General features: G+C 37.9%; 2 protein-coding genes across 5 annotated transcripts in view; one reads left to right on the forward strand and one right to left on the reverse strand.

The window, feature by feature from the left end:
* The window catches only part of MYH11 (myosin heavy chain 11), a 55,860-nt gene that overhangs the window by 24,252 nt on the left and 3,665 nt on the right, over positions 1 to 27,943 (forward strand). For 3 of the 4 annotated variants that reach the window (XM_052680097.1, XM_052680099.1, XM_052680100.1), the window contains exons 5-41: positions 814 to 916; positions 2,657 to 2,677; positions 4,705 to 4,797; positions 5,400 to 5,463; positions 7,359 to 7,457; positions 8,237 to 8,380; positions 9,709 to 9,804; positions 10,179 to 10,297; positions 10,467 to 10,619; positions 11,057 to 11,230; positions 11,423 to 11,596; positions 12,086 to 12,200; positions 13,020 to 13,213; positions 13,353 to 13,474; positions 13,589 to 13,658; positions 13,798 to 13,958; positions 14,823 to 14,931; positions 15,667 to 15,798; positions 16,083 to 16,289; positions 16,681 to 16,818; positions 17,425 to 17,548; positions 17,996 to 18,167; positions 18,566 to 18,778; positions 19,203 to 19,347; positions 19,431 to 19,637; positions 20,781 to 20,885; positions 20,985 to 21,137; positions 21,506 to 21,754; positions 22,016 to 22,228; positions 22,893 to 23,105; positions 23,697 to 23,858; positions 24,198 to 24,326; positions 24,735 to 24,823; positions 25,066 to 25,189; positions 25,349 to 25,557; positions 26,073 to 26,181; positions 26,770 to 26,942. In XM_052680097.1, the coding sequence (XP_052536057.1) occupies positions 814 to 916; positions 2,657 to 2,677; positions 4,705 to 4,797; positions 5,400 to 5,463; positions 7,359 to 7,457; positions 8,237 to 8,380; positions 9,709 to 9,804; positions 10,179 to 10,297; positions 10,467 to 10,619; positions 11,057 to 11,230; positions 11,423 to 11,596; positions 12,086 to 12,200; positions 13,020 to 13,213; positions 13,353 to 13,474; positions 13,589 to 13,658; positions 13,798 to 13,958; positions 14,823 to 14,931; positions 15,667 to 15,798; positions 16,083 to 16,289; positions 16,681 to 16,818; positions 17,425 to 17,548; positions 17,996 to 18,167; positions 18,566 to 18,778; positions 19,203 to 19,347; positions 19,431 to 19,637; positions 20,781 to 20,885; positions 20,985 to 21,137; positions 21,506 to 21,754; positions 22,016 to 22,228; positions 22,893 to 23,105; positions 23,697 to 23,858; positions 24,198 to 24,326; positions 24,735 to 24,823; positions 25,066 to 25,189; positions 25,349 to 25,557; positions 26,073 to 26,181; positions 26,770 to 26,942 (5,277 nt within the window). The remainder of the gene's footprint in view (positions 1 to 813; positions 917 to 2,656; positions 2,678 to 4,704; positions 4,798 to 5,399; positions 5,464 to 7,358; positions 7,458 to 8,236; positions 8,381 to 9,708; positions 9,805 to 10,178; positions 10,298 to 10,466; positions 10,620 to 11,056; positions 11,231 to 11,422; positions 11,597 to 12,085; positions 12,201 to 13,019; positions 13,214 to 13,352; positions 13,475 to 13,588; positions 13,659 to 13,797; positions 13,959 to 14,822; positions 14,932 to 15,666; positions 15,799 to 16,082; positions 16,290 to 16,680; positions 16,819 to 17,424; positions 17,549 to 17,995; positions 18,168 to 18,565; positions 18,779 to 19,202; positions 19,348 to 19,430; positions 19,638 to 20,780; positions 20,886 to 20,984; positions 21,138 to 21,505; positions 21,755 to 22,015; positions 22,229 to 22,892; positions 23,106 to 23,696; positions 23,859 to 24,197; positions 24,327 to 24,734; positions 24,824 to 25,065; positions 25,190 to 25,348; positions 25,558 to 26,072; positions 26,182 to 26,769; positions 26,943 to 27,943) is intronic. The other variant, XM_052680098.1, reaches the window with a different exon arrangement.
* NDE1 (nudE neurodevelopment protein 1) overlaps positions 1,366 to 27,943 on the reverse strand; it is a 49,402-nt gene continuing 22,824 nt past the window's right edge. Inside the window, exons 10-11 of the transcript XR_008205983.1 lie at positions 27,545 to 27,659; positions 1,366 to 1,653 (exon numbers count right to left, since the gene is read on the reverse strand). The gene's annotated coding sequence lies outside the window, so the exon portion shown is untranslated. The remainder of the gene's footprint in view (positions 1,654 to 27,544; positions 27,660 to 27,943) is intronic.

A 27,943-nucleotide genomic window follows, 5' to 3' on the forward strand; every position in this document is an offset into this window, starting at 1 on the left:
TATCTAGCAGAACTGAGATGATAAAATGTGACAAAGAGGGAAGAGTAGGCTGGAAATGTTCTTACTTCTGAGTAAAGACTGTAAATCTGGGTCCTTGTTCCTGTACTTTGAAAACCAGCATTTTACTTTATGAGAAGATTTGGAAGATGTAAATAAATTTAACCATGGAAGTCCTCTGGAAGGTGGAAAGTTACCACTGCATTCCTGCTTCCCTAGAGACAGAGCACAGCCAGGATGGCAGTTCTGCTGGTCAGAAATGTCCCCAAATGAGATGTTCCTGCTACCCTGTTAGCAGGGATGCCTCCAGCAGTGCCAGCTCTGGTCCCATTGAATTCATGGAAAGTTTGAACTTAGAAGTCATATAAGGCAGTATAGTTCCCTTATACTCCAGCATTGATATAACTTGCTTTAATGCCAGAATTTCCATCGAGAAAACTACTGTATTTTTGTTGATAGCTTTTTTTATTCTTGTACCACATTATAGTTAATGTTTTTTGTTGTTGTTGTTCTTTAAGTATGAGCAGACTCCCTGCCAGCCTCAGTTCTCATGAATGTTCAGGCACTGCCATAAAAAATGTTTTACAATTGCCTTAAATGGCCCAGTGTCCAGTCAAAACACGAATTGGACAGAGATACATCTCTGATACTGCGTTCTTTGCATGCTAAAGTCAGGTGGAATCAGAGAGACTGTGTTCTGGGATATTTACAGAGCCAGGCAGACTCCAGTCTTGTTTTTATACATGACGTACGTCGTATGGCAGAAGGAGCTCACCAGTTACCTAGCTTTTTTTGTGTTATTTTCTTTCCCCTCAGAGGTGAATCTGGCGCTGGCAAGACAGAGAACACCAAAAAGGTCATTCAGTACCTGGCCGTTGTTGCTTCATCACATAAGGGCAAAAAGGACACCAGCATCACTGTGAGTGAGCTCTTCTGTATTCAACTCTCCTTTTTGACTATTGGGACTGTATTGAGCTTATTGCTAACAGCAATTCAATGTTTGTGGCTTGCCAAATAGTTGACATATTAAGAGTACACAATTAGGTCACAGCTCTGTGTTTATGGAAAAAAAAATCTTTTGTTTGACATCCTCTTAGGCATCAAATCAGAATGTACTTTGTTAGAAGAGAAATATTCATAGTTTTCTATATGCATAGCACCTATTTATATCATAACATGAGAGACTTAAGTTCTGCAAGGGCTGGGGTCCTTATTCTACCCTTGGCTCCTGGAAAATAAGAAGTTTGGAAAAGCTTTTAATTAAAATATTATCCTTATGTTACAACACAAACACAAAAAATGTATAACAACTTTTAAACTCCTAAAGTATTGATGACTTTTGTTAGTGGGCATATTTTAGTGGGCATAGCAAGGTAGCTAAGAGTTCCAAAATATATCCTATTACTTCTTTTTGCTCCTTTGACACAGGAAAATGTTGGAAGGCAGATTTTAAATAAAGTACTTTCTTCAAAATCTGTAATAATCTTACCTTAGTGATTAAAGTTCATCATTTTGCTCTGAACTGTAATATTAGCTTAGTCGATGCAGTTCTCTGAGATATTGGTGTGGCTGAAGCTCTCACCTGTCTGCTGTTTTCATTGATGTAACTCCAGGTTCTAAGTCATTTCCAGCCCTTTTTATGCTACTCAAATACTCCTGGAAAAAATAAATAAAAAAATAAATAAACTAAAGTAGCAATTTACTTTTATGACAAAAAAAGCTTAATTAAGGAAGAGATGTCAGTGTGTCGCAAGTCTGAGTGAAAAATAAGGAATTAGTCGCATAGTGCAAAACAAAGTAAAAACCTCACAACCACACTTGTGCTGGGTCTTGTCTGTGCTGTATGCCTACATATAGAAAATTCCAAAGCACTGCCTTGCCTCTTCCACCGTGAATAACTGTTGTGCTTCAGGGAAGGGGAAGAAGTAGATGTCCCCTCAGGGCAGTACTTTCTAGAAATCTGTGATTCAAGTTGTTGGAAACAGCCCAATATCAAAGGCATAGTTTTCCTTTGTTGAATGTTTATGAAAAAAAAAAGCTTATTTCATCCAACTGATTCCTTCTCAGTGGCTGGGGGAAATGAACTTGTGGTTTCAGGGCCATTCCACTGAGTATGTAACTGTAGTTGCAGCTCGCTCCTCCAGGGAATTACATGAGTCTCAGGATTAAACTGGCTCCAAGACAGGCGCAAAGGCAAATATCCACCAGATGAAGGTTGAGAGAAAGTCTAAATTGTTCTATAATGTGTTGACAAGTGGTAATTCAGTGCCTAGGGCTACTGACACTGCAATTTCAGTCATTAAAAAAAAAATCAATAGCAAAATGCCTCCACTGCACCAGAGAAGAGCTGGGGATTTACCATAAAAATATCTGTTCCTGCCTGGTCCTGGGAGACTGACCTGGGACTGAATCCAAATCCCATCCCTTTACTTCAGGTCTTTTTTTTCTTTTTTTTTTTTTTTAATTCAGTTAAACTACTCCAATACACTACTTTTATTTGTACTCTTGGTATGTCTGCAATAGATTGTTTTTCTTTGTTTTTCTGGTTTATTTGCATGGAAACTGTGTATTGGTTATTTTAATACAGGAAAAACGATAAAAATGTCTGTGTAATGGAAATGATACTGACACTTGTTTTATACCACATTATTCAATACAGCAAGGTCCATCTTTTTCTTACGTGAGTAACTTAGACTGTTTGATGTGTGTTTAAGGCACTGAGTGTAGATCTGCATGCTATTGTTGCACCTCAAAAAATTTAAGAGATTTTGTTGAAATATGTTGTATGATATGATGAAAAGCAACAATAGCGCCAAATGCTCTCACAAATCAACCCTAACTGTGTCAGGCTCCATGATGAAGAATGAGGTCTGACACAGGCAGGGTCATCTCTCAAATATCACTCTCTTCTATATGTGTGTGTTTAAATTGCCATAGTTTGAATGAAATTTCCCACGATCCTGAAAGAGTCACTCAGCCTGAAATTGAGCAATGCGATTTCTGAATGAAAATATCTAAATGTTTTCCGTACTTCAGGTTGAACTTTCTAGGACTGTTGTGAAATAATTCCTAAAAACTCACGGTGTTGATTGATTTGTTTGGCTGCATGCTTTCCATTTGATATTGCTTTCAATTTTACATTTTCATGTAACTGTTGAGGACTGTTCACATCCGCAAAGGTTAGCATGCTCCTAGCTTGCTGCTGTAATGTGTAACAGAGCAGTTCCCACTGCAGCGTGTGTCTGCAGGTATGTTATGGCAGTTTGTAACAGGCCCTCGTGGGCCCTCCTGCACTGTGGTGTGCCATCCAGCATATCAGGACTTTGGGAATATAGGCAGGTTTGCTGGCATATACTGTTCGTTTGTGTGCCAGGCAATTCTTTGTATTGTCCTTTTTCCTCCATTCTGATTGCTGGTTCTCAGACCAGCTATGACAAAGTGTTGCCCCTTAATTTATTTATTATTCATTTGACAAGCTCTCTGACAAAAACTAAATTCATTGCTGACCCAAACAACTCCATGGAGTTCAGTGGACTTTCTTCATGCCCTAGCTCTCCAAACATCTGCACTCTTGGGAAGGTCCTCGTTCTGTCATTTGTAGATAAGTTTAGTCATTTGTTAAGAAACTCTTGTTTTTTTATTATATTTTTGAGGTAACTCTCATCATTCCCATATAAATCACAAGAAATTCAGAAATGGTTATTCAGAAGGTTATCAGTTTTGCACCCTAATTGGGAAGAAATGTCATTTTCCAAATTGTTGCCTCTGGATTCAACTTAAATATTGACTCATTTTTATATTAGAATGATTTAAATGGTATCATATTATCCATCAAGGACTTTTTTCTGATGTTATTCAGCATGAGTTATTTAAAATGGGGCATGCTACTGTAAAGTAGTCCACAAGTATGGTGAGAAGAAGCAAATGTGAAAGTAATTTTATAGCACAGAGCTAAATGAAAAGTTAAAAAAAAACTGTCAAACCATCTTAGTAAGCAAAGACTTTTTCAGCTTCACTAGTTTGTTTATAAATAGGAGTATTAAATGCATGCTCATTTCATTGCATGATGTGTTTCCACTAGCAATTACCAAGCACAATTAACAACATAATAAAAGGTTTGTGTGTTTGCATGAGAATTCATTACCTTAGTTTGAAATAAATCAATGCACTTCCATTTTTTAACTTAAATAGCCTTGCATGGATCATTATTAATAGACTTGGTGAAATCTGCTTTGTAGCTTTGTGCTGCATTACATTAAAATGATTCCCGGCAAGTTATTCTAATTACATCGTCATTTGCTAGCAAAGGATCTCGATAAACTAACTTGAAAAAGATATGCTAGAGGTTCCTTTAAGAAAATCTTTTTAAAAATGACATTAAACTGAATATTATATATATATGATTTGTCACTGAATGACCCTCTTACTAAGAAAGACCAGTCATGATGCTAAACAGATTAATAGACTTTGATCTGCCACAGGCAACTGGGCTGGAAAAGGGTCATGTATACAGGACAGCACTTGACTGCACAAATATATAAACAGAGATTAACAGGGAATGAAAACAAATCCACAAGCAGTGCAGTCTTCAACAAAAAAGTTAGAGGCTTAAATTATCTTTCTCCACATTTTTCTCCAGCGTACATGAACTGTTTTTAAATAACTAATTATGAAGTTCAGGGTTAACTGAGTCTGAATGAATTTTAGGGTGAGCTGGAAAAACAGCTTCTACAGGCAAATCCTATTCTTGAAGCTTTTGGAAATGCCAAAACTGTGAAGAATGACAACTCCTCCAGATTTGTAAGTAGGAGAAATACATTTGGGTCTACATTGTGGGGAGGTACACCATTCTTTAAATCCGTGTACAAAGAATCACCCTCTTTCTTTCAGTACTTCTCTCTAAAAAGCTTCTCTAAACCAATCCCTTTGAATTACTGTTTAGAACTTCTCTCTGAAATAGGAATTTGGCCTTTAACAGGACTAAAAATCAATCTCAGACTTGACAGTACCATTGTTCTGTCACAGTTTATCGGTCTGTGTGTGGCCTTGCAAAGTCAACTACTGCTCCAGGACATATCATCATCCTCTAGAAATTTGAAAAGAAAATCTGTACTTCCTTTTTCTTTGCACCACTGTTGAGCATGCATCTTGTTGGAAGGCATTCCTGTTATTTAGCAAGAGTTGTTAATGACTTAAATGAAAGAGAGAAAGCATCTCACATGGATTCACATTAGAGTAACAGTAGATGGGAGCTGTAACTACTAGATGTTACTTTTTGTTGGGAGTGCTGGCAGATGTTCTTTTTCCCTGCAGGCCCTTCACTCCTACCTCTGCTGACTCGGTTGTAAAACCCCACATAACCTAAAAGAACAGCCCAACCTAGGTCTTCTTTTCCTTCACAGGGCAAATTTATCCGCATCAACTTTGATGTGACAGGCTACATTGTCGGAGCAAACATAGAGACTTGTATCCTTTTCTGTGAACAGCACTGGAAGCTAGAAGGAAGAAAGATAAACAAGCTGCACTGCATGTCTAAGAAAGGCAAATATTGCTGAGGCTGGTATAAACAAAGATGGAGGGAAGTGGTTCCATTTATGCTGGTACCAGATTCTCAGTTTGTCTTACTCTTGTGCTTACATTTTCAGATCTCCTTTTTCATCTATAGGAAAGTGTGCTATTCTCCACATCTAGCTTCCGAAAGTGGAGGAAATTGATTTGTGGTTGAGGTTGCATGTGATCTTGAAAGCTATGCAGTTGTTTTGTTTCACATCACAGGTACAATCCTGCATGGGTCAATCCAGTTCCCTGTCATCTACATTTCCAAATATAAAAAGATTTGAAGCTTTCCTGTTTCTCATCAGAGCTGTTATAGAATATTTGGGAGGAGAGGAAACAAAAAAAAAGACTGAGAATGTGGCATTATCCCTACAGTTTATCCAGGAGCTCAGAGGATGTTTCCCATTTCTCATGCCCAGGTTTGGTATTCCTGCAAAAAAAATGTATGCTGCACAAGGATAGATGGATTCCAATAAAAAGTGCAGAGAATAACCTGCTGAGGGAGAACCCCATACGATAATACAGCTTAGTAGTTTATGTCTGCAGCATAAATGGTCATCTCAACAAAAGTGATATACTTGTCCCTACCCCTATAAGAACTTGATAGCAGGAAAAATAAAAGAGACAGGAAAAGCTAAATAACATGGTGCAGCCAGAAGAGCTGTCTTTGGATGCTCTGTAGTTCCTCTCCTTTTGTGTAACTGAAGGACAGTTTACCTGAATCTGCCTTGATCTTTGCATGTTTTGTTAAATCACCATGGTCAGAAATTACTAATCTGGGAACTTGCATAACTGAAGTGAAGCAAATATTTTGCTGTTGCTGATGTCCCATATGGCATCAAGCAGTAGATATTTTCAGAGAACTTGTCTGCTCTGGGAACTAAATACAGACCTGGTCATTCAAGTGACATACCTAGAGCTATATATCATTGGCTCTGATGTGGGTTTTTTCCAGGAATAAAGTACAAGTATTTCAGAGAAATTAAACTTAGATTGACTTTACTTGGCAAGTACTGATGCCTCTTCCCAGGGTTATGTTTATGAGATAGTGTATAAATGGGCATGTAGCTAAATTCCTCAGTGCTGCATTGCTCTTCTTTGCAAAGAGGAGCTGCTTGCTCCAAAAAATGAGGAGAAATTAACATACAGCTAAAAGAAGGATCTTATCTGTTGAATGTAACATCAAACAACAAACAGTTTAGCTTTTTGCACTTATTTTGAGAAGTGACCCATACAGAAAAAATGGGCTTTATTTTTTCAGGTCTTATCTGAATTTTTATCTATAGCATTATATCATTTAAAGTGGAAATCAGCTACTGATGTCAAAATACTTAACGCTGCTGCCAACTACATTTTTAGTGTTTTAGTCAGAAAAGTAGACAATAAATAAAGTTTGCTTTTATTGCTTCTATAGCTACAATATTGGCCTCAAAAAAGTTTTTAGGAGCCCCACCCTATGATAAAAAGTGTCGTATTTGTGAAATTGTGAAAGTGAAGTAAATGTTGTTATGAATACCATTGTTATATATTTAACTTTAGAAGCATGTATGACTATCACAGAGCTTACTATCATGATTACCAGCTTTTATCATACAGTAAGAGGTAGGGAATTCATCTACTCCTCATGGTGATAATTAAACCAGCACTAGTGATCTCAACACAAAATTAGAACCAAATTCATGTTAGATAAGCTCATGGCAAAAAATTTAAGCAATGCTATTAGTGGCTCTGAGACTGAAGGCACAATTATGGGAGGACCAGAATATGTTTGTTTGTTTGTTTGTTTTAACATACTTGGCAAACAGATTTGCTTGAAAAATCCCGTGCTATTCGTCAGGCTAAAGATGAGCGAACATTTCATATCTTTTACTATTTGATTGCTGGAGCTTCTGAACAAATGAGAAGTAAGTTACTTGCTAATGATTCTTACATCTCATTGAACAGCATGAAGAATAGCTTACCTTTGTGATTTATCTTAATATCTTAAAGAGAATGTTATTAAATTCTTTTCATAAATAAACAGCTCTTTAGCCATAGAAAGTAATTCTCTTAAGTGAACTGTAAAAAAGTTTCAACTTGTCTGTTTAAGCCAGGTGGTTTACAGTTTATTGTTATTTTTCAATTGACAGCAGATATAAACTCATTGATCTTGAATGATATCAAGATGAACAAAGAGGAGTTGTGTATTATTTTTTACACACACACACAAAAACGGGGGTTCCAAATATAAGTATTGGCTAGCAGTTTCACAATCAAGAGAATACCTTTCTCATAGCTCATGTTTACACTGTGAAACTCATAGTTTCATAACGTCGTGGTGAAAAGTCTAAGTGGATGAAAAAAATAGGAATTCAATATAACATCAATTGGAACATCATGGCTTCAATACAACATTTTTCCATACATGACTGACTGAAAGAATGTATAAAGCAATAGATAACTACGTTTTCCCTAATATTTATGCTAAGAATCTGTTGCTGGCCATTGTACGGAACTTAAGAGTTTTTTGGTTTGGACCCCTTTTGTCGTTACCTGGTTCCATTCTTATTATTATTCAGTATGAATGTGCAGGTCTAGTGGGGCAAGAAGAGAGAGAGAATTTTGACTAGGTTACATACAGAAGTAAATGTAATATTTATGTCATTAAGCTGACACACTTACACTTTTCTTCTTTGTCTTTTAGATGATCTGCTGCTGGAAGGCTTCAACAACTATACCTTTCTATCTAATGGTCACGTTCCTATTCCTGCTCAACAAGATGATGAGATGTTCCTGGAGACCTTGGAAGCCATGAAAATTATGGGCTTTACTGAGGAGGAGCAGACAGGTGAGAACTGTTAGCAAGATCGTACTCTGCAAATAATAATATAGACAGATCCAAATGCACTGCAGTTCATTCTGTCCAGAATGACCACTTCACAAAATAAACATATGAATGTAGAATCTTACTTCACATAATTTTTAAATGAGTGGATCGGGCTCAAATTCTGTGATTCTATGAAATAACTCATACTTTTGTCCACTGTTTCGGAGAAAAAGAAAATAAACATGAACAAACAACTAAGCTACCTTGAAAATGTGGGCCTGCCACAGGCATCAAACTAACCACCATTTACCCCTCACAGTTCCGGGGAGATGTAGGGTTTTGTCTGGTGCTCACCAGCGTACATCGGCATGGCTGCAGCCGCCATGCCTCAAGTGACACCTGGTGGCAGAAACTGTGTCACGCCATCACTCCAGCCTTCGAGCAGCTTTGTCAGCCAGAATTGATTTCTGTTACCTGTCTCATCTGCATCAGTGCCCGAGGGTTCTAAGAAAAAAAATGCTTTGCCTTGCAGGACAGTAGTACAAATCTGTCTTGGTAAAGTTAGATTATGGTACTGACAAAAACTGCTTCGTTCTACAGCCAGAACACATGCATTGGTGTTGATAGCAGCACTACCCATGACATCAAAATGACTTGTATTGCTGTCTGAACCCCTTTCATTTCATGATTTAAAATACAAGCCCATTGGGACAGTATTGCTCTCCTGTATGAGTCTACCAAATGAACAAAATGACCTCTCTAGATTAATATGATCTCATCTGTAACACAGCAGCAGATTTTACTACCTGAGGTTAAAAGGCATGAAATTTCTCTACATTTTAAGAGTTAAGTGTTAATAAATTACAGTTTTGTACTCACACTAATCCTGTGAATATTTGTACACTATTCATTTGCATGAATGAACAGCCACATACTCCTGCACAGCCAGAGCTTTGGAATTGCCACTTGTTCTTAAAGCTGTTGGAAACTCATTGATATGTTTGATTTTAAAAGCAGAGATAGAGATTCTCAAATGACCAAGCATAGGCCACTCTGACTGAGAGACGAATTCCCAAGATTTGGAGGTCTACCTGGGGATGCAGCACATTTTGCAGATGCTGGCGTTCCCTCAGTGGCCCATTTATTCAATTGCACTGATTATTTGAGCTGCACTTCTGCAAGCTCTCAAACTATTGCAGCTTATAGCTGTCTTTTATAGCAAATCTAGATCTTTCCATGGAAGTATAGACTACCAAAGGCCACACAATGAACTTTCATTATTGTAGAGAATGAAGTTTTCAAAATGTGTCCATTCCATTCATCACTTATACTGTCTGCTTATCTTACAGCTATATTGAGGGTTGTTTCGTCTGTCCTACAGCTGGGCAATATTGTCTTCAAGAAGGAGAGAAACACTGATCAAGCTTCTATGCCTGACAATACTGGTATGATTTGTCCCTTTAAAAAGCCAGTTAACATTACGAAAGTAATAAAATAGCAGCTGAGGAAGCACTCTTTATCAAGATTTTAAACTGTTAATGTGTATATGCTTCACAGGTCTTAAAAGATATGCCATACTTAGAATCAGTTCAATATTCATTACCTTTTTTGGTAATCTTGAATCCGTAAATTGATCATCAGTGAATTCCTTGGTTGTATCACGAATAATACTTTTACAGCAAGCGGCATCTCTTGCATGTACAACAGAGGAGCTTTTAAGGAAGACAAACTACATTACATAATTGTTGATTTGCTTGTATTCACACTAAGAGAAAATTCAATCTGAAATATAAAATATAATATCACTTTTTTATTCTAGCTGCTCAAAAAGTTTGTCACCTGATGGGGATTAATGTGACTGACTTCACAAGATCTATTCTAACCCCAAGGATCAAAGTAGGACGAGATGTTGTTCAGAAAGCTCAGACCAAAGAGCAGGTACCTACTTGCAGTCTGCTCTGTTCTCCTGGAGTTATTTTCCCTTTCTTCTTTTCGTTCTTACATCACATCTAAAGGGAATCTGTTTTCTTTCTCTCTTTGCATTATCCTTACTTAAATTAGCAGTTAATTTGATTTGTTCTTTTACTTAGAATTTTCTTTCTTTCAGGCTGACTTTGCCATAGAGGCTTTGGCCAAAGCAAAATTTGAACGTCTTTTCCGTTGGATTCTAACTCGTGTAAACAAAGCTCTTGATAAAACTAAACGACAAGGAGCTTCTTTCTTGGGGATCCTTGATATTGCTGGATTTGAGATTTTTGAGGTATGTGCTGTGGGACACAAATTGGTTAAACTCCTTGTTGTCGTCAGGCTGTAGTTCAGAATGCAAGATAATAAATATCTAAATTCAGAACCATTGAGATTCTCTCAAGCTGGACAGCACTACATGGCCAAGACAACCCACAGGACTATTCTACTAGGAAGGGCTGGGAACTGGCAGCATCACTGCTGGGCTTCTGGGGGACTCTGTGTTTAGAACCAAGGTCTGGTCTTTATGGTTTATTGGACAGGTCCCACTTTTGAGATTTACTACATGTGATCTTACTGTAAATTTGCCTTAAAATACAAAAATATGGATCCTTTGAATTACAGTAATCTTTAAAAAAAATAGAATATAGAAATTTTTATCTTGACATTTACGTTGCCTCTTTTAGGTGTCTTTCTAACATCAGAAATACAATTCTTTTGTCCTCTTCACAGATCAATTCCTTTGAGCAGCTGTGCATCAATTACACTAATGAGAAACTTCAGCAGCTTTTCAACCACACAATGTTTATATTGGAGCAAGAGGAATATCAACGTGAGGGCATTGAATGGAATTTCATTGACTTTGGCCTTGACCTGCAACCTTGCATTGAGCTAATTGAAAGACCGGTAAGTTTGTATTTGTATAGATGGGACACTATGTAGGTTTCATCAGGGTCCGTTATGTATCGATATGAGAAGCATTTAAGATATTTCAGATTGTTGTTGCCTGGGACGATGAGTAACAAAGCAAAAAGAAGGTGGTGTTCTTTCTTTGTCTCCGGCTTTCATTACACTGATCTGGTATTGCTCATATTGCAGACCAACCCCCCAGGTGTCCTAGCTCTGCTGGATGAGGAGTGCTGGTTCCCCAAAGCTACTGACACTTCCTTTGTGGAGAAACTAATTCAAGAACAAGGCAACCATCCCAAATTCCAGAAGTCCAAACAACTCAAGGATAAAACTGAGTTCTGCATACTGCACTATGCAGGAAAGGTATGAGAGAGACTGAGCCACACTGACTTACAGAACTTTGTTTCTTTTTTACTGTTTGACCAACAATGAATCAATCTTGTTCTCCTATTGATAGGGATGGCTTTAGTTATATAACATATATATTAAGGGCTTCAATTACAAAAGATGGGGAATAAGATTCGCACAACATTCATGGTTGTGCTAAGCTCACATGAAAACAAAAATAACCAGCACTGCGGTTTTGAATATCCAAGTAACTTGGATTCCTCTCTAGCAAACAGATTTTTAAAGGCATAGTGGTTCCTCTGCCAGTCTGTCATGTGTATGTCTGCAAAAAAAATCTCTTTAGATGGAAGTACATGCAAGAACAAGTATTCAACTCAGCTCTCAACTATAGAAAACTTTTCAAATCTTACTAGTTTTTAGATAATGTTAGAACAGTGCCCTGTGTTCTTGGCTCTGCCATATTTCTGGCCAAACAGATTTTTGACCCTGCATTGTTTTCTGTAGGTTACCTACAATGCAAGCGCCTGGCTGACAAAGAACATGGATCCACTAAATGACAATGTGACTTCTCTGCTGAACCAGTCTTCAGACAAATTTGTGGCAGACCTTTGGAAAGACGGTATGAATCACAACTCTAAACCATTAATGTGGTTTAAAGGGAGAAACTTGTACTAGAACTGTTCGGCCAGCTCTCCCTTAGGAGTGGGCAACAAGTGTGAAAATGATAAGAGTGGAAGAGATTGATCTAAGAGACCAGACTACTCTTTTCTAAATAGTTATGAAAAGCATATTAGATAGCTAAGTACTATCCAAATAATTTCCTTACTTAATATTATTCAGCAACACAATAAAAAATATTCATTATGCTACTATAATGTTATGGAATGTATCAGACAGCTCACTTAATACACTGTTACTGCTGTTATGAAAGACTGTGTGCAGTCCTTAACTTACATGTTCCTCTCCCAAAAAAATTCTACTACAATTCTCTTCAGCAAAGTTTTATCTCAAATAAACTCAACCAGAAGAATATCTGTATGTATAGAAAACACTGCATTTGTTTAAAAATTTTCCATGGATCTTTAAGATGCATACTACATGATACATATCTAATGGTTGTCACACATTGTGACACAACCTACTAGTAGGGATACTTTGCAGGACTGTCCTTGTAGAGCAGCCATAAAATACGTGCTGTGCATTCAATTGTTCCATTCTTCCACTAGTTAACAAAAACCCTTATTTTTGAGTTAGACAGAAGTAGGCTATTTACCCAGAAATATCTTCTAATGCTTTCATTAGCATGCTTCAATTGTATCAAAAGTATTTTGGTCCTCTTCTGGAAGGTGCACTTTAGCAATGGCAGTGAAAAGTGTAATGCGAGGTGAAGACAATTTATACAAGCATTCCCACTCACATGTTCTTTTTTATATTGCAGTGGATCGTATTGTTGGTCTAGACCAGATGGCCAAGATGACTGAAAGTTCACTGCCTAGCTCTTCCAAAACCAAAAAAGGCATGTTCCGTACTGTGGGCCAACTCTATAAGGAGCAGCTGACTAAACTGATGACCACCTTAAGGAATACCAATCCCAACTTTGTCCGCTGCATCATTCCAAATCATGAAAAAAGGGTAAATATCAAATGTCAGACTCTTGGCGCACTATTAGTGCACACTGCAGAACTGAAAGATGTCTTCAAACGTAGATATGTGCTAGCAACATCTTTGCAAATTTCTACTGTGCTAAAGATACTTTTTGTTTCCTTTTCAGGCTGGCAAACTTGATGCCCATTTAGTGCTGGAGCAGTTGCGCTGCAATGGTGTCTTGGAAGGTATTCGCATCTGCCGGCAAGGGTTCCCCAACAGGATTGTCTTCCAGGAATTCCGTCAGCGGTAGGAATCCCTTGCTCAGTCCTTACGTAGGGTTTAAAAGGGCTTGTATACTGTTTGCCTGTACAAAATAATCTGACATTTTTCCACCTCTCTAACATTTGTGTCTTCTGGCAGATACGAAATTCTTGCTGCGAATGCTATTCCTAAAGGATTCATGGATGGGAAGCAGGCTTGCATACTGATGGTAAGGAAAACAACTTTGATCCTATTGATAATCAGATCTACATCTCTTATATAAAAACTGTTGGGAATGAAAAGAATGATAATTTTTAATACTCTAAACTTCAGCACTGGAATTAACAAATATCCCTGTTTCCCTCCAGATCAAAGCACTGGAACTTGATCCCAACTTGTACAGAATTGGACAGAGTAAAATCTTCTTCAGAACTGGTGTTCTGGCACACCTGGAAGAAGAGAGAGACCTGAAGATCACAGACGTCATTATTGCCTTCCAGGCTCAGTGCCGAGGCTACTTGGCCAGAAAGTAAGAATATGTACTAACAAAAAATATATATTTGGCAGTGGGTTATCTACAGTAGCTTTAGTTCTCTGCATAACAAACTGAAGATATTCAGACGTTTTATTATTAGCTAGTTTTGCTAGTATTGCTTTACAATTCAACTTGTGTTTCAGTGTTTACCTAAAAGAACTCATTTCTTGCCCAGAAGTAGCTTACTAGTATAGTTACAGAGAAGCAATTACATTGTGAGGCTACTTAAACTCTCCATACAAGAAGCATTCTAGGCAACAACCCATCATTTAAACACATTTCTACTAGTAGGACAAGGTGCATTATAGCCTACAAATACCTTTTGCACTGCTGCAATACAAATAGCAGTACCATTGGCATTTGTAAAACAAAACAACATTTCTTATGCAGTTAGAGCATGAAGCACTGGAGTCACTTGGCACACTCTCAATTAATACATATCACCAAACTATTAACAGCAATAGCCTTTTTCTGCACACTACCAAGGCTTTCAAAATTGATGATCAAATAAATTTAAACATAATAGGTTTCAACAGAGATAACCAGTGTGTGCTCTCAATGCCCATATACTTCATATCCAGAACTATTGGCACAAATCAAAAAGTATGCATATTTACTGAGCACAAAAAGAAACAAACAAACCAAAAAAACCCCCAAAGACTAAATAAAATACTGGAAATCTAAACAGATCTAAACACTTTTTCTTGAGAAAGCAGAGGTACTGTTTAAGTGACAAAAGAACTTGTGCAGATTTCTCAAATCAGCAGAGTCTCATGCCATGGCTTCTTTGCTTAATATGTTTGTCTTACAATCTGTATTCTCAGACTAAACAAATTTGCTTTGTGCTTCTTATCACAGGGCCTTTGCCAAGAGACAGCAACAGCTGACTGCAATGAAGGTTATCCAAAGAAACTGTGCTGCTTACCTGAAGCTGAGGAACTGGCAATGGTGGAGACTGTTCACCAAAGTGAGTAACTGCTGTCTGTGAATCTCAGCTTTACAAAAGTAATGGACTGCACAAGACAACAAGTCATGTCAGGCACCCTCCCTGCTCAGCTCATCACAGATGACAGCAAGAGCTTCATTAGCTTCACAGAACTTTGGATTAAAAGACACTCTGGATATTCTTATAACACTTAACTTTAAAGTTAGTTTTATCTTGGGATGAAAAACTAATTAAGCAGAGATCTACGTACAATTTAGTATGACTATTTTAGTTGCCCAAAATGAAATAATTTCACACAAATTGATAATTAGAACAAGAACCAGAATGTTGTGAAATGTGTGGTAATGTGGAGTCAGGAGCTCCCTGACTTCCTTCTAGCCACTCAAACAATTTAAGTGTTTTCCCAGTGAGTGGAGAGGCTTGGTTGTTCTTCCCAAGAATGGCTTTCTGTGCAGCAGTTATAGCCTCTGTGCATTCTCTGTGCACAAAACCAGCCTTCTAGTCTTTCAGCAAGTGATACTACTGGAACTAGAGGTGCTCACGAGACTTCAAGAATGAATGCAGAAATGGTTATGAATGCTGCCAGGGCTTGCTGGTTTAAAGATGTTTACACCAAGTGTGGTTAGACGTTATTTGCCCACTACCTGAACGGCAGCAGGTAGTGCTGCACCAGCACCAGTCATCCTGACACCATTAAGTGCTGTATTCAGTAAAATAAGTTGCTGGTATGATTCTTAATTTTCTTTTTGTTTTCAGGTGAAACCACTGCTACAGGTCACCCGCCAAGAGGAAGAAATGCAGGCCAAGGATGAAGAATTGCAAAGAACTAAGGAAAGACAACAGAAAGCAGAGGCTGAACTGAAGGAACTGGAGCAGAAACACACCCAGGTGACTGACAGATCTAAGCCTCTCCAAAATATTAGCCACTCTCTTACAGTTTCCAGAAGCTATTAGGATAAAGAGGTCTGTTTTCTTTGTACTTACCATTGTATTCATAGCAATGGTCCAGAACAAAAGTTCAGTGCAAACTCCCAGTAACTTCCGCAGAAGCCTGGTATCTGCAGAAAGACTTGTGGTACAGCTACCTATATGTATATTATGACTAGTAGAAAGACTCTGTGGGGACAACTTGCAACCTAAATTTTAACTGCCTATACATTTCATCTCCATAGCTTTGTGAAGAGAAGAACCTCCTTCAGGAGAAACTTCAGGCAGAAACTGAACTGTATGCTGAAGCTGAAGAGATGAGAGTCCGTTTAGCTGCGAAAAAACAAGAGCTGGAAGAGATTCTGCATGAGATGGAGGCCAGAATTGAGGAAGAGGAGGAACGCAGCCAACAGTTGCAGGCAGAGAAGAAAAAGATGCAACAACAAATGCTGGTAAGGAAGCATAAGCAACAAACAGACACAGTAACTTGTATCTCAGAGAACAGCAGGAGATAGGACCTGAGGTTTGTCAATGAAAGACCCTGCTATGCAGCCCTTGTAGAATGTGTTTAACGCCACTGAAGTAGTAACAAACAGATTTATGCTCTTTCATCCAGAATTCTTTATATATCATCTTTCTCTACCCCAATTTTAAATTATTTTCTGTAAAAAAAACTGTTTCAGTAAATCTTTCTAAGTCAAAAAGTATTACAGATAGCCTACTTCTTAGTAAAAACAACCAACTCTGTAACATACCCCACATAGACTGACAAACATTATGCATTGCCTGTAATTTAAATTGTATTTTATTTCCAGAATTCATGATTTCTTTTTCCCTTCAAAGGACCTGGAGGAACAGCTGGAAGAAGAAGAAGCTGCGAGACAGAAACTGCAACTTGAAAAAGTTACAGCAGATGGCAAGATAAAGAAAATGGAAGATGACATTCTTATCATGGAAGATCAGAATAACAAGCTAACAAAGGTAAGCATCGTGGGCCCATTTTCTTACTTTGCGAAAATTGTCCAGGATGAGAGAAAATCTCTTTAGTTAGATGAGGAAAGGGTATACTTCTGATTATTGAGTTTCATGTGTCAACATTTACCAGACCAGCAGGCCAGCCTGTACTGAGTAAGTTTCTGATAAGTAAGTTTCCATGCTTTCTTGAATAATTCAGAATTGTGAAAAATACTAGTATTGAGATCCTCTGTGGTGACAGTATCTTAAAGAAAATCCCCACAATAGTCAAGCACAGTCATTGGAACATGTTTGGTTGAAAAGCTAAGATTTCATGATTAAAATTGGAAGTAAACATGTATTCAAGTACTTCCTGAAAGGGACACTCCTCTGAATATGCTCTTCACTTACCAGCCAAAGTGGGTGTAAGATTCTAATAACAGCTGATTAAAGAACATGGGAAATTTCAATACTGCTTTCCAGCACCTCTGTACTCAACAAATTGAAATGTACTGCTACAATCTCACAGTATCCAAAGACAGTACACTGGACATTTTTTATTTGGTATAGAGATGCTTCATGATAACCGATGACAGACACTTCTGTTAACAAAACTATTTTACTCTTCTTCAGGAAAGAAAACTCCTTGAGGAAAGAGTAAGTGACCTAACAACAAATCTTGCTGAAGAGGAAGAAAAAGCCAAAAATCTTACAAAGCTAAAGAACAAACATGAATCTATGATTTCAGAACTGGAAGGTAATATGAACAATGATGCTTTATGTCAGATATTTGCTTTGGTACATATAAAAAATAAACAACAATAAAACCCTACAGAGAATCTGGAGCAAACTTCTAAAAACTATGTGTTATCCACTTTCATATGCTGAAACCATTTTGTGAATGACAATCTCTGAAACCCCAAGATGCATAAACCATAGATAGCTTTTCTTTATACATATAAATAGTAGAGGAGTGGAATTTGGGGGAAAAAAGTGTTTCTGGAGAAATATAAATATATATATTTTTAGTGGCTGGAAATAAGTGATGATAGCAAAGTTTTGCATGTTGCTTCAGAAAGACAGTAACTTGCACTTAAATATATAGCCTCACTGAAGACCAGAACATTTTTGCATCCAAGTTCAAGATCAGATGAAAGCTCCTTGCACTAGCCCACTCTCATGACCCAAATCTTTACTTTTTCAGTGCGACTGAAAAAGGAAGAGAAGACCAGACAAGAACTGGAGAAAACAAAGAGGAAGTTAGAAGGAGAGTCAAGTGATCTGCATGAGCAAATTGCAGAGCTCCAGGCACAAATTGCTGAGCTGAAGGCACAGCTAGCCAAAAAGGAGGAAGAGCTGCAGGCTGCTCTAGCCAGGTATTTGCTCCTGAATCTGCATACAAGTTAAAAATCCCAGGCTGAAACACATATCTCTTTCCAGACACTGAGTACATCCTGCCTGACTTTCTGTTGAAGATACTTACGCTATTGTTTTTTCATAAACAACTTAACCTTATGCCCAGACAGCAATGAAAACACTTCTTCCCTAAGGCCTTGGTAATACTGCCAAGTAAAGAATAAAAAGTAGCAACACAGTTGATAGGCAAAAAGCATAAACCACGATTCCTACTGAAGTAACCATGTACAACTAAGTATTTCCAGTTTATTAAGATTAAAATCGCACCTTGAACATAAACCTTTAATCTCTATACACTGATGTCCTGAAAATGAAAAGATATTTTTTTAATACAGAAAATTAAATACTTTTTTTCCAGGCTTGAAGAGGAAACTAGTCTGAAGAACAACGCCCTCAAGAAGATCCGAGAATTGGAATCTCACATCTCTGATCTCCAGGAAGACTTGGAATCTGAGAAAGCTGCAAGAAACAAAGCAGAAAAACAGAAGAGAGACTTAGGTGAAGAGCTGGAGGCTCTTAAGACAGAGCTTGAAGATACTTTGGATACCACAGCCACCCAGCAAGAGCTCAGGTATGGAGACTTTGCCCACAGATGGAACAATTCTAGACTTTCATAGTGATAGTCTCCAACATATAGACAATCTAATTCAGGTTACCTAGGCTATTTTTTTTCCTGGAACTAGTTATCTAATTGTCTGTCTTGGGCACCTTAATAATTCAGTCTTGTACTCAACAGTAGAAACTCTTTTCCCCTGATGTTTCACGCAGGAAACCCATTTCTGTTAACTGATCTCAGTACAACTTCTTCTGATCTTGTCTGTCATATATCCTGTGAAAACTACCTCACAGAATTTCTTTAAGTTCATTTTTGCATTATCTCTCAACGTGATATAACTTGTAATTAGTCTGACTTTACAACTATGTTGGAGTGCCATTTTCCCAGTGACTGGAACACTCTTAGGTGCTCCTCTCCATTTATGTACGTCTTCTTGCAGAGCAAAGCGTGAACAAGAAGTCACTGTGCTGAAGAGAGCTCTGGAGGAGGAGACTCGAACTCATGAAGCCCAAGTCCAGGAGATGAGACAAAAGCACACTCAAGCTGTGGAAGAACTAACAGAGCAGCTGGAGCAATTTAAACGGGTAAATAGCAATCCATCCTACTGATAACCACCCACTAAGTAATACGAATTCCTTTTACAAAAACTCTTTCTTCATGTTTGTAGGCTAAAGCAAACTTGGATAAGACCAAACAGACACTCGAGAAAGATAATGCTGATCTGGCTAATGAAGTTAGGAGCCTGAATCAGGCCAAACAAGACGTAGAGCACAAAAAGAAGAAGCTGGAAGTACAGCTGCAAGATTTGCAGTCTAAATACACTGATGGAGAGCGTGTTCGGACAGAACTCAATGAAAAAGTTCACAAGCTGCAGGTAAAAGGGGGGTTCGAGCTTTTACTATGACACCTTGGACTTGAATAGACCAGTTAGACTAAGTTCATTGGAAGCACATCTGGAGGAATCCTTGCCTTATTGACTTCAGTTGGGACACTTTTTCTTTTGGGTGGGGTTCAATTGTAAGGCTCATATTTCAGTTATCACACCATTAAACAATTACAGCCACTCATGGAAGTGAGAGTTGTTAGTCTTACGATTCCCTGTGTTGTGTAATGCCACCACTGTTTCAGTGACAGTGCTGCATATTTTACAAAGATCCTGTTTGCTTATTGCTGTGTGGTGGTGAATGTCAATAAAAATAAGGATTTTGGAAATTGATTAAACTGCATTAAACTCATAAGATGCATCCAGGAAAATGAAAACAGAAGTGGAATGCTTACTTATTTGTGATTTAGTTCCCAAAAAGAGAACAACTAAAAATATTTTTAAGTAGCTCTTTGGCAGATTTGCAATGCCCAGCAATATTGATCAACCACTGTTACAAGTTTGTTCATAGCAGCAGTAAGCTTCTCTCACTAATTGTAAGTTAATTGATAAATAAAAAAATATATCCAAAATATATCAGGTTCTCTCAAACCTGAAAATAGAAAGGAAAATACAGGGAAATCCTCATGCCCTTTTGCAATTCACTGGAAGTTGAAGGAAAAACAGGAGATGAATTTTCAGCATTTCTGCTGTTCACCTGAACAATACTATTTTTCACAACTGAATTCCTAGAAATGCTGTCTGTTACTGTGGTATATACAATATATTAGTATTGTCTTATGAATAGAAACAGGCTATGATATATAGTAATAAAATGCTAAGGTAAACTCCAGACAAAAACGGCGTCTTACTACATATGTCACAATGTGCAGACACAACATGCAGACACTGCAGATTTTCTGTGTAGGATTTAATGCCACAGAACCCCACATATTGTCCAGAAGAATTGCTACAAAGCTTATGAATCTCCTATGAACTAGAAACATTTTTAGTGCTCAAGATGACTCAAAAAGCATAGCAGCATATTCAGAACTCCTTCAAACATTGAGACTTTGATTTAGAGCAAACTAAACAGAGGAAGTTGTTAAAGTTGCACAAAATAACTGAGTGTTTTTTCACTTTGGTCTCTCACAGATTGAGGTTGAAAATGTTACCAGTTTGCTTAATGAAGCAGAAAGCAAGAATATCAAATTAACTAAAGATGTGGCAACCTTAGGATCTCAGCTACAAGACACACAGGTAAACTTGTATGTAGTAACAGCTCATCTACAATTTCAAGAAATGCTGTAAGAAGACCTCAGCTAACGACTGTCTTGCTGGTTGATGTGATTACTGTAGGAGCTGCTTCAGGAAGAAACACGGCAGAAGTTGAACGTGACTACAAAGCTCCGTCAGTTAGAGGATGACAAGAACAGCTTGCAGGAGCAGTTGGATGAAGAAGTAGAAGCCAAACAAAATCTGGAGAGACATATTTCTACACTGACAATACAGGTATCAGTGCCATACCTAAATCATTACCTCTATTACCAAGTTGTGTCAGTAATTCCAGAGGCTTCAGACAGGAATCCTAGCACAATATATAGATCTTCAGGAATTTGTGTTGTTAGCCCAGATGGCATCAATGGAGACAGAAGACTTCTTTATCTTCTTCTTTATGCCGAAGAGTATCTTTACCATGAAGATATATTTAAAGAGGTCCCAAGGCAGTTTTTCACACTTGGCCTGTATGTGCATAGTGGGAAAGTAGTCTGCCTGGGTCAAATTAGAGGTTCTGTGGTCTTGGTTTTCTCCTACTCCCCTTCTGTGCCAAGCTTTGTTGTCACTGATATAACGATTTCTTCTCTGAATTCAAATTTCAGCTCTCCGATTCTAAGAAGAAGCTACAAGAATTTACTGCTACAATAGAAACTATGGAAGAAGGTAAAAAGAAATTCCAGAGGGAAATTGAAAGTCTCACACAACAGTTTGAGGAAAAAGCTGCTTCTTACGACAAACTGGAAAAAACCAAGAACAGACTCCAGCAGGAGCTGGATGACCTTGTGGTGGACTTAGATAACCAGCGTCAGCTGGTCTCCAACCTGGAGAAGAAGCAGAAGAAGTTTGACCAGGTGTGGATTTAAGATTCTCCTTTGCTGTGCTATCTCTTGACTTCTCTGTGACTCGCAGGGAATCAACTAAAAGATGATAGTGAAAGATAAAGCAGCGTCAAAAAAATAAACTTGAATTAAACATATCATATAGCAGTTGATTAATGCATATAAATAGAAATTAAAATGCAGATTTCTCTTTGTCATTATCAATTGACAAGAAAGTTGTAACAGAAGAAAACCTTATACTAATATTCCTATGTTAACACTATCATTTTATAGATGCTGGCTGAAGAGAAAAACATCTCTTCAAAATATGCAGATGAAAGGGATAGAGCAGAAGCTGAAGCTAGAGAAAAAGAAACAAAGGCTCTGTCCTTGGCCCGTGCACTTGAAGAGGCATTGGAAGCCAAAGAAGAACTGGAGAGAACAAACAAAATGTTGAAAGCTGAAATGGAAGACCTTGTTAGCTCCAAAGATGATGTTGGCAAGAATGTAAGTTTTGGGCTCAGAATGATTTTCACAATAAGTTAGAACAGCAGCTAACAAACAGATAATTGTTTTCAGTGTGGGGAGCTTTCTGTAGCACACAGATTCATTCAGCAAGATCAGGTATTTTGTGCAGAACTCCAAGTTTGTTCCATTTGCATCCAAACCTTCAAGGGACTTGGCAAAGTAACTGTAAGTTACTTTTATTCTTAACATGGCTTCAAGCCTGAAGATTGATTTCTAAGACTGGAAAATATTAAAGACTTTCTAATTCATTTAGTAATTTAATAAAGAACTTTTAAGTGGTAAACTCTGCAGGTCTCATTTTAGTGATGTGACCTTACCACCAGCTTAACATGTACTTGTATAGCTGCAGCAAATTTCCACTGTTACATTACCGATCACTTCTTTTATTACAGTGATAATATCACTTCTAATATGAACTAACTAAATTCACTGCTGATACTTGACTGATTAAAATCAGTACATAATAAAGTGTAAAGAATCTCAGGTTGTTTCAAGGGAGACTAAGTATACAAAAAATGCAATTAACTCAAATTAGCTCATTCACTGTCTGCAGCTGATATTTTCAGATGTGACCTATATAGAAAATAAGCTGGGTTTAACTGGATTTATTTTTGTATAACAAATCTATTTCATTGCTCAAAAGGTCCATGAATTGGAGAAGTCTAAACGGACACTTGAACAGCAAGTAGAAGAAATGAAGACACAATTAGAAGAGTTAGAGGATGAGTTACAGGCTGCTGAAGATGCCAAACTTCGGTTGGAAGTTAATATGCAAGCCATGAAAAGCCAGTTTGAAAGAGATTTACAAGCCAGAGATGAACAGAATGAGGAGAAGAGGAGACAACTCCTTAAACAGGTATCATTTTACTATTACAAACACAGTAACAAAGCCGAAAAACCTGAATGTTCCCAGGCTCATGCCATTAGTAAAGCACTTCACTATAATAAGAAAGCATTATATATATAAAGATAGCATAACAGTATTATATTTTGCATTTCAGTAGCAAGCACACAGTTGCTAACAGATGTAGCAAGTCAACACTACAGTCAATACAGTAGAAAACACGTGAATTATTTTCCCTAGCACAGTAAATACTTTTCCTGTGTTCTTAGAGCAAGTGAAATAAGACAGTTTCTGACATGTCTGCCTTCCTAAAGTACATGAAATAGATACCAAAGTATTGGAAAGGCAAACAGACAGGACAGAGCCTATTTGTACAGTAGCATTGTTAAAGCAAGGAGAAATCCCATAGTCATCTTATTTCCAAAAGTACAGGCCCACAATGCTGACTCCTGTGGAGAATCTTCAATTTTTTAAAATAGAAATGCATTTTAACTGCTAGTAATATCCCAGTTAATAGACACAGATTATGCAGGTTATCCAGACTTACACAGTGTTTAAGAGTATTGAAGAATGCTTTCTATACGTGTCTGCTCTAACAATCAGCTCCACGAACATGAAACGGAACTGGAAGATGAGCGGAAGCAACGCGCCCTGGCAGCTGCAGCCAAAAAGAAGTTGGAGGTTGATGTCAAAGATCTAGAAAGCCAAGTTGATTCTGCTAACAAAGCTCGGGAAGAAGCCATCAAACAACTTCGCAAACTACAGGTATGTAAAACCCACAAATCCAGTTTTTTCTACTCTTTTGTCATATGCTGACAGATAAACAAAGAATTGGAATATTCATAAAGATTAAGATGGCACACCCGCAAACATGCAAGGGAAATAAGGTCAATAGGCATTACAAAAACTACAGCACACAAGTGGAAGCATCACTCTCTTTAGAATAATTAAGAGTCTCTCGGCATATGCTAGCTGATCTCTACAGAAAATACACAGAAGCTCTGTGATTCTACTATGCTTGTGTCCTATTATGTGCACATTTCTTTGCATTGATGTTGTTGTAAAACTAGACAAAAATAAACTTTCGTTATTCTTTTCAACAAGGCTCAGATGAAGGACTACCAACGAGACCTGGATGATGCACGGGCTGCCAGAGAAGAAATATTCGCTACAGCCAGAGAAAATGAGAAGAAAGCCAAGAACCTTGAAGCTGAACTCATCCAGCTTCAAGAGGTAAAATGGAAAACTTTTAAAGCAGTATTACACAGAATATACAAGATCTTCAGTAGCTAGACAGAACTGCATTGATATGATATAATAGCTAGAGATGGAAAATTAAAAACAAAATTTGTAATATGTTTCATGCTCTCCAGTGGCGTTGTTGAATATACATCTGAGCATAGCCAGGTCAAGCTTACCTTGGAGGAAAGCACAATTCGGGTTTAAAGGGAAATCAACTCTACGATCCAATACAAATTGTTCTCAATAGCTAGACATTCTTCCCAGACATTTATGATTTAAGAGTTTATTCCATTAACCAGACAACCAAGCTTACACCAGTTTTCGAGAGTTCATAGTTGTGTAACTTTGTGAGAACACTTGCTCATTTCTTTGCTATGCTGCATTTTTCTTCACTCCTAGGATCTGGCTGCTGCAGAGAGAGCTCGCAAACAAGCAGATCTGGAGAAAGAAGAGATGGCAGAGGAACTTGCAAGTGCTGCTTCTGGAAGGTAAGAATAGATTGGATTATTCACAGAGCTATAAGCATGCTGCTGAAAATTGCACGGTTCCCAAAAGAAGGTGTATTCCTGTCCCAACAGATATCCAGTCTTAACAATACAACATGTATGCACCTGAATGGTTTTGCTATCTGATTTTCTTTTCCTGGTGAATCATAGGTAGTTCCTAATAGCTTTATGTGTGTTCAATTGGTCAGAGCATAACTGTACACTTCTTAAATTTAAACTTACAGAACAATCCTACAGGATGAGAAACGGCGCCTAGAGGCAAGAATTGCCCAGCTGGAGGAAGAGCTAGATGAAGAGCACAGCAACATAGAGACAATGAGTGATCGCATGAGGAAAGCGGTGCAGCAGGTAGAGCTCATTACAGCACGTGTGTCACTTTGTTTGTATTCCATTGAAAGTTATCTGTGGCTTTGAAAATATATTTGGAGAACTGCCACCATGAATCACCACCTGATTTTCCCTGAAAGTACACAACGCTTTTGACAACATCCATTCTTGCCCTTGCAGGCAGAGCAACTGAACAATGAGCTGGCAACAGAACGAGCAACCGCACAGAAGAATGAAAATGCCAGGCAGCAATTGGAGAGGCAGAATAAGGAGCTGAGGAGTAAACTGCAAGAGATGGAGGGAGCCGTGAAGTCTAAATTCAAAAGCACAATTGCTGCTCTGGAGGCCAAAATTGCTTCTCTTGAAGAGCAATTGGAACAGGAGGCCAGGTACTTAGGCTTGCAGAGGGCATAGACATCCATTTATTGTTCCAGTTAATGAAACAAAGTAAACAAATGCATATATATTTGTGTAATCAGGTTCTCAGAACCATTAATGTTTGGTAAATTCTCTCCCTGCATAACATTCCTTAGAGACACGGCCACTAAAATTGGAGTTATTACAGACTCTGAGTAAAAAACCATTTTATTGCTGAAAAGTTCTATTGGTAATGGTAAGAATCTGCCCCCTTACTTTACCACGTGACCCTAGCAGATTCTCTATCATATACTGTGCCATTTGTAGGACTATTTCCTGAGGAAGTCAATTTGTGTTTTAGATCTCCTTATCCCCTCAGGAACTTATCATGCAGCAAAAACACATTGCTGCTTTTTTTGTTTGTTTTTAATCAAAGACATTTACATCTTGCTTAGAATTCATCTGTTACATTCAGATAGGCCTTTACCATATGGTTCCTTGGTGCCGCATCAAACCACATCACCAAATGTTGCACTGTCATTTGCAGAGAGAAGCAGGCTGCAGCCAAGACATTACGCCAGAAGGACAAGAAGTTGAAGGATGCATTGCTGCAGGTGGAGGACGAGAAAAAACAAGCAGAGCAATACAGAGATCAGGTATGAGTCTGCATCATAAAGGTGTTAGCCAAGGGCACAGACATTTTCGAGTTTTACTAAAAATTTTCAGATTTCTGCCTTTCCTAAAAAAGCAAGATTCCGTGTTATACCTCAAGAAGGGTCTGTGCTAGGACAGCTATAAACCCTTTTGCTAAAAGATGTGACAATTTGATTTTTCTTCCATGCTGAGAGAAGTGCCAAAGCACTACCCTTGTCAATAGACCAACAGTCTGACTATACACTGTGATTGATATATAGGACTCTGCATAACATCCCTTTTGGTACACAAATGGAGACCATGATTACATTTTGTATCCTACTGAGATATTTAACTTTACATAACACGTATCAACCTGCAAACCAGAAATGCAGAGTCAGGACTATGTAACAAAATAAAGAATTAAGTTTGCATCAGCAAATTGAACTCCCACAAAGTAGTTATATTTACGTTTTTAGATTTTAAGTTTTGCCTTTGATAGAGGAGAAAACTCTCAGTAGACAAACGAATAGAAATATGAAATTTAAATGAGAATCTAAAGCTATCAGATGTATTTCAACTTGAAGAATTACTTTAATTTTGTCTTGTAGGCTGAGAAGGGCAACCTACGACTCAAGCAGCTGAAAAGGCAGCTGGAGGAGGCTGAGGAGGAGTCTCAACGTATCAATGCAAACCGCAGGAAGCTGCAGAGGGAGCTGGATGAAGCTACTGAGAGCAACGACGCCCTGGGCCGGGAGGTTGCAGCACTGAAGAGCAAGCTAAGGTAGAGTGCCATTGTTTGAGGAAAAATTGAAAATTTAGCATTAAACTAAGGAAGTAAAAAATAAAATAATCTATTCAAGTAACAAACAGGCACAGATAATGAACACAAGGAGTAACTTTGCAGTGTTAGCTTGGCAAATGCAACAAGAAGCCAAAGTCAGAAGGTGAAGTGCATATCATGGACTGCAGTTGTCTCAGGATTTTAGCTGAGAGATCAACAACTGTGACAACATGGCACAGGCCTTACTATTTTTCTATCCAAAACTGCTGTTGACTTAAATAGGAACAGAATTAGGCTTGGTTGCTTTTGAAAATACTCCTGTGGCCATACATATTTCTACAGTTACAAATGGGTAGAAATGGTCATGCTTTTCATACTTACACACACACACAGCTCATATGTAATGACTGTGATAAGTCTTGTGCATTTTCACAGACAGCAAAAGGCAAAGCAGGTTATACAACTCTCATTCAAAAGTTTTTGAACCTCACCTTTCCTTACATAGGGTCATCAGACCAAGGAAAGACCAAAATATTATTTTTCATTTTCCTTATTAAAACTGACTGGGAAAAAGATAAAGCTGTGAGCAGTCAGATACATACCTGAGTTTTCCTGCACTTGTTGGATCTGAAAACACTAAGACAGAAACACAGGCTGACTTGATTCATAGGAAATTTCTGTATCTGCATCATCAAACTGTAGAACTCTGCTTTCTACCTAAAAACAAAAAGTAATTCCAATGAAACTAAAGCACCTGCCTAGTTGTGTTCTTGCTGCTGTAGTTGAGTTTTTCCATTGACATGCATGCAACTTCAGACGTAGATACTTCAAAGCAAAGAGTTAGGGATGTGGTAGCCTTCTCTGTTAGTACCAGCTTGGTTGGTACACACTACTGGCTGTGTTACAAAATAGCTGCTGTATTCAGCCTTTTTTACATAGAAAAGGATATTTACATTGAATAGCAGATTATTTTTTTGTTTGACCTGAATGTACTGTAATTG

Source organism: Tympanuchus pallidicinctus, unplaced genomic scaffold (genome assembly GCF_026119805.1).
Source record: "Tympanuchus pallidicinctus isolate F22 unplaced genomic scaffold, pur_lepc_1.0 scaffold18, whole genome shotgun sequence".
In the NCBI taxonomy this organism is placed as follows: Eukaryota; Metazoa; Chordata; class Aves; order Galliformes; family Phasianidae; genus Tympanuchus; species Tympanuchus pallidicinctus.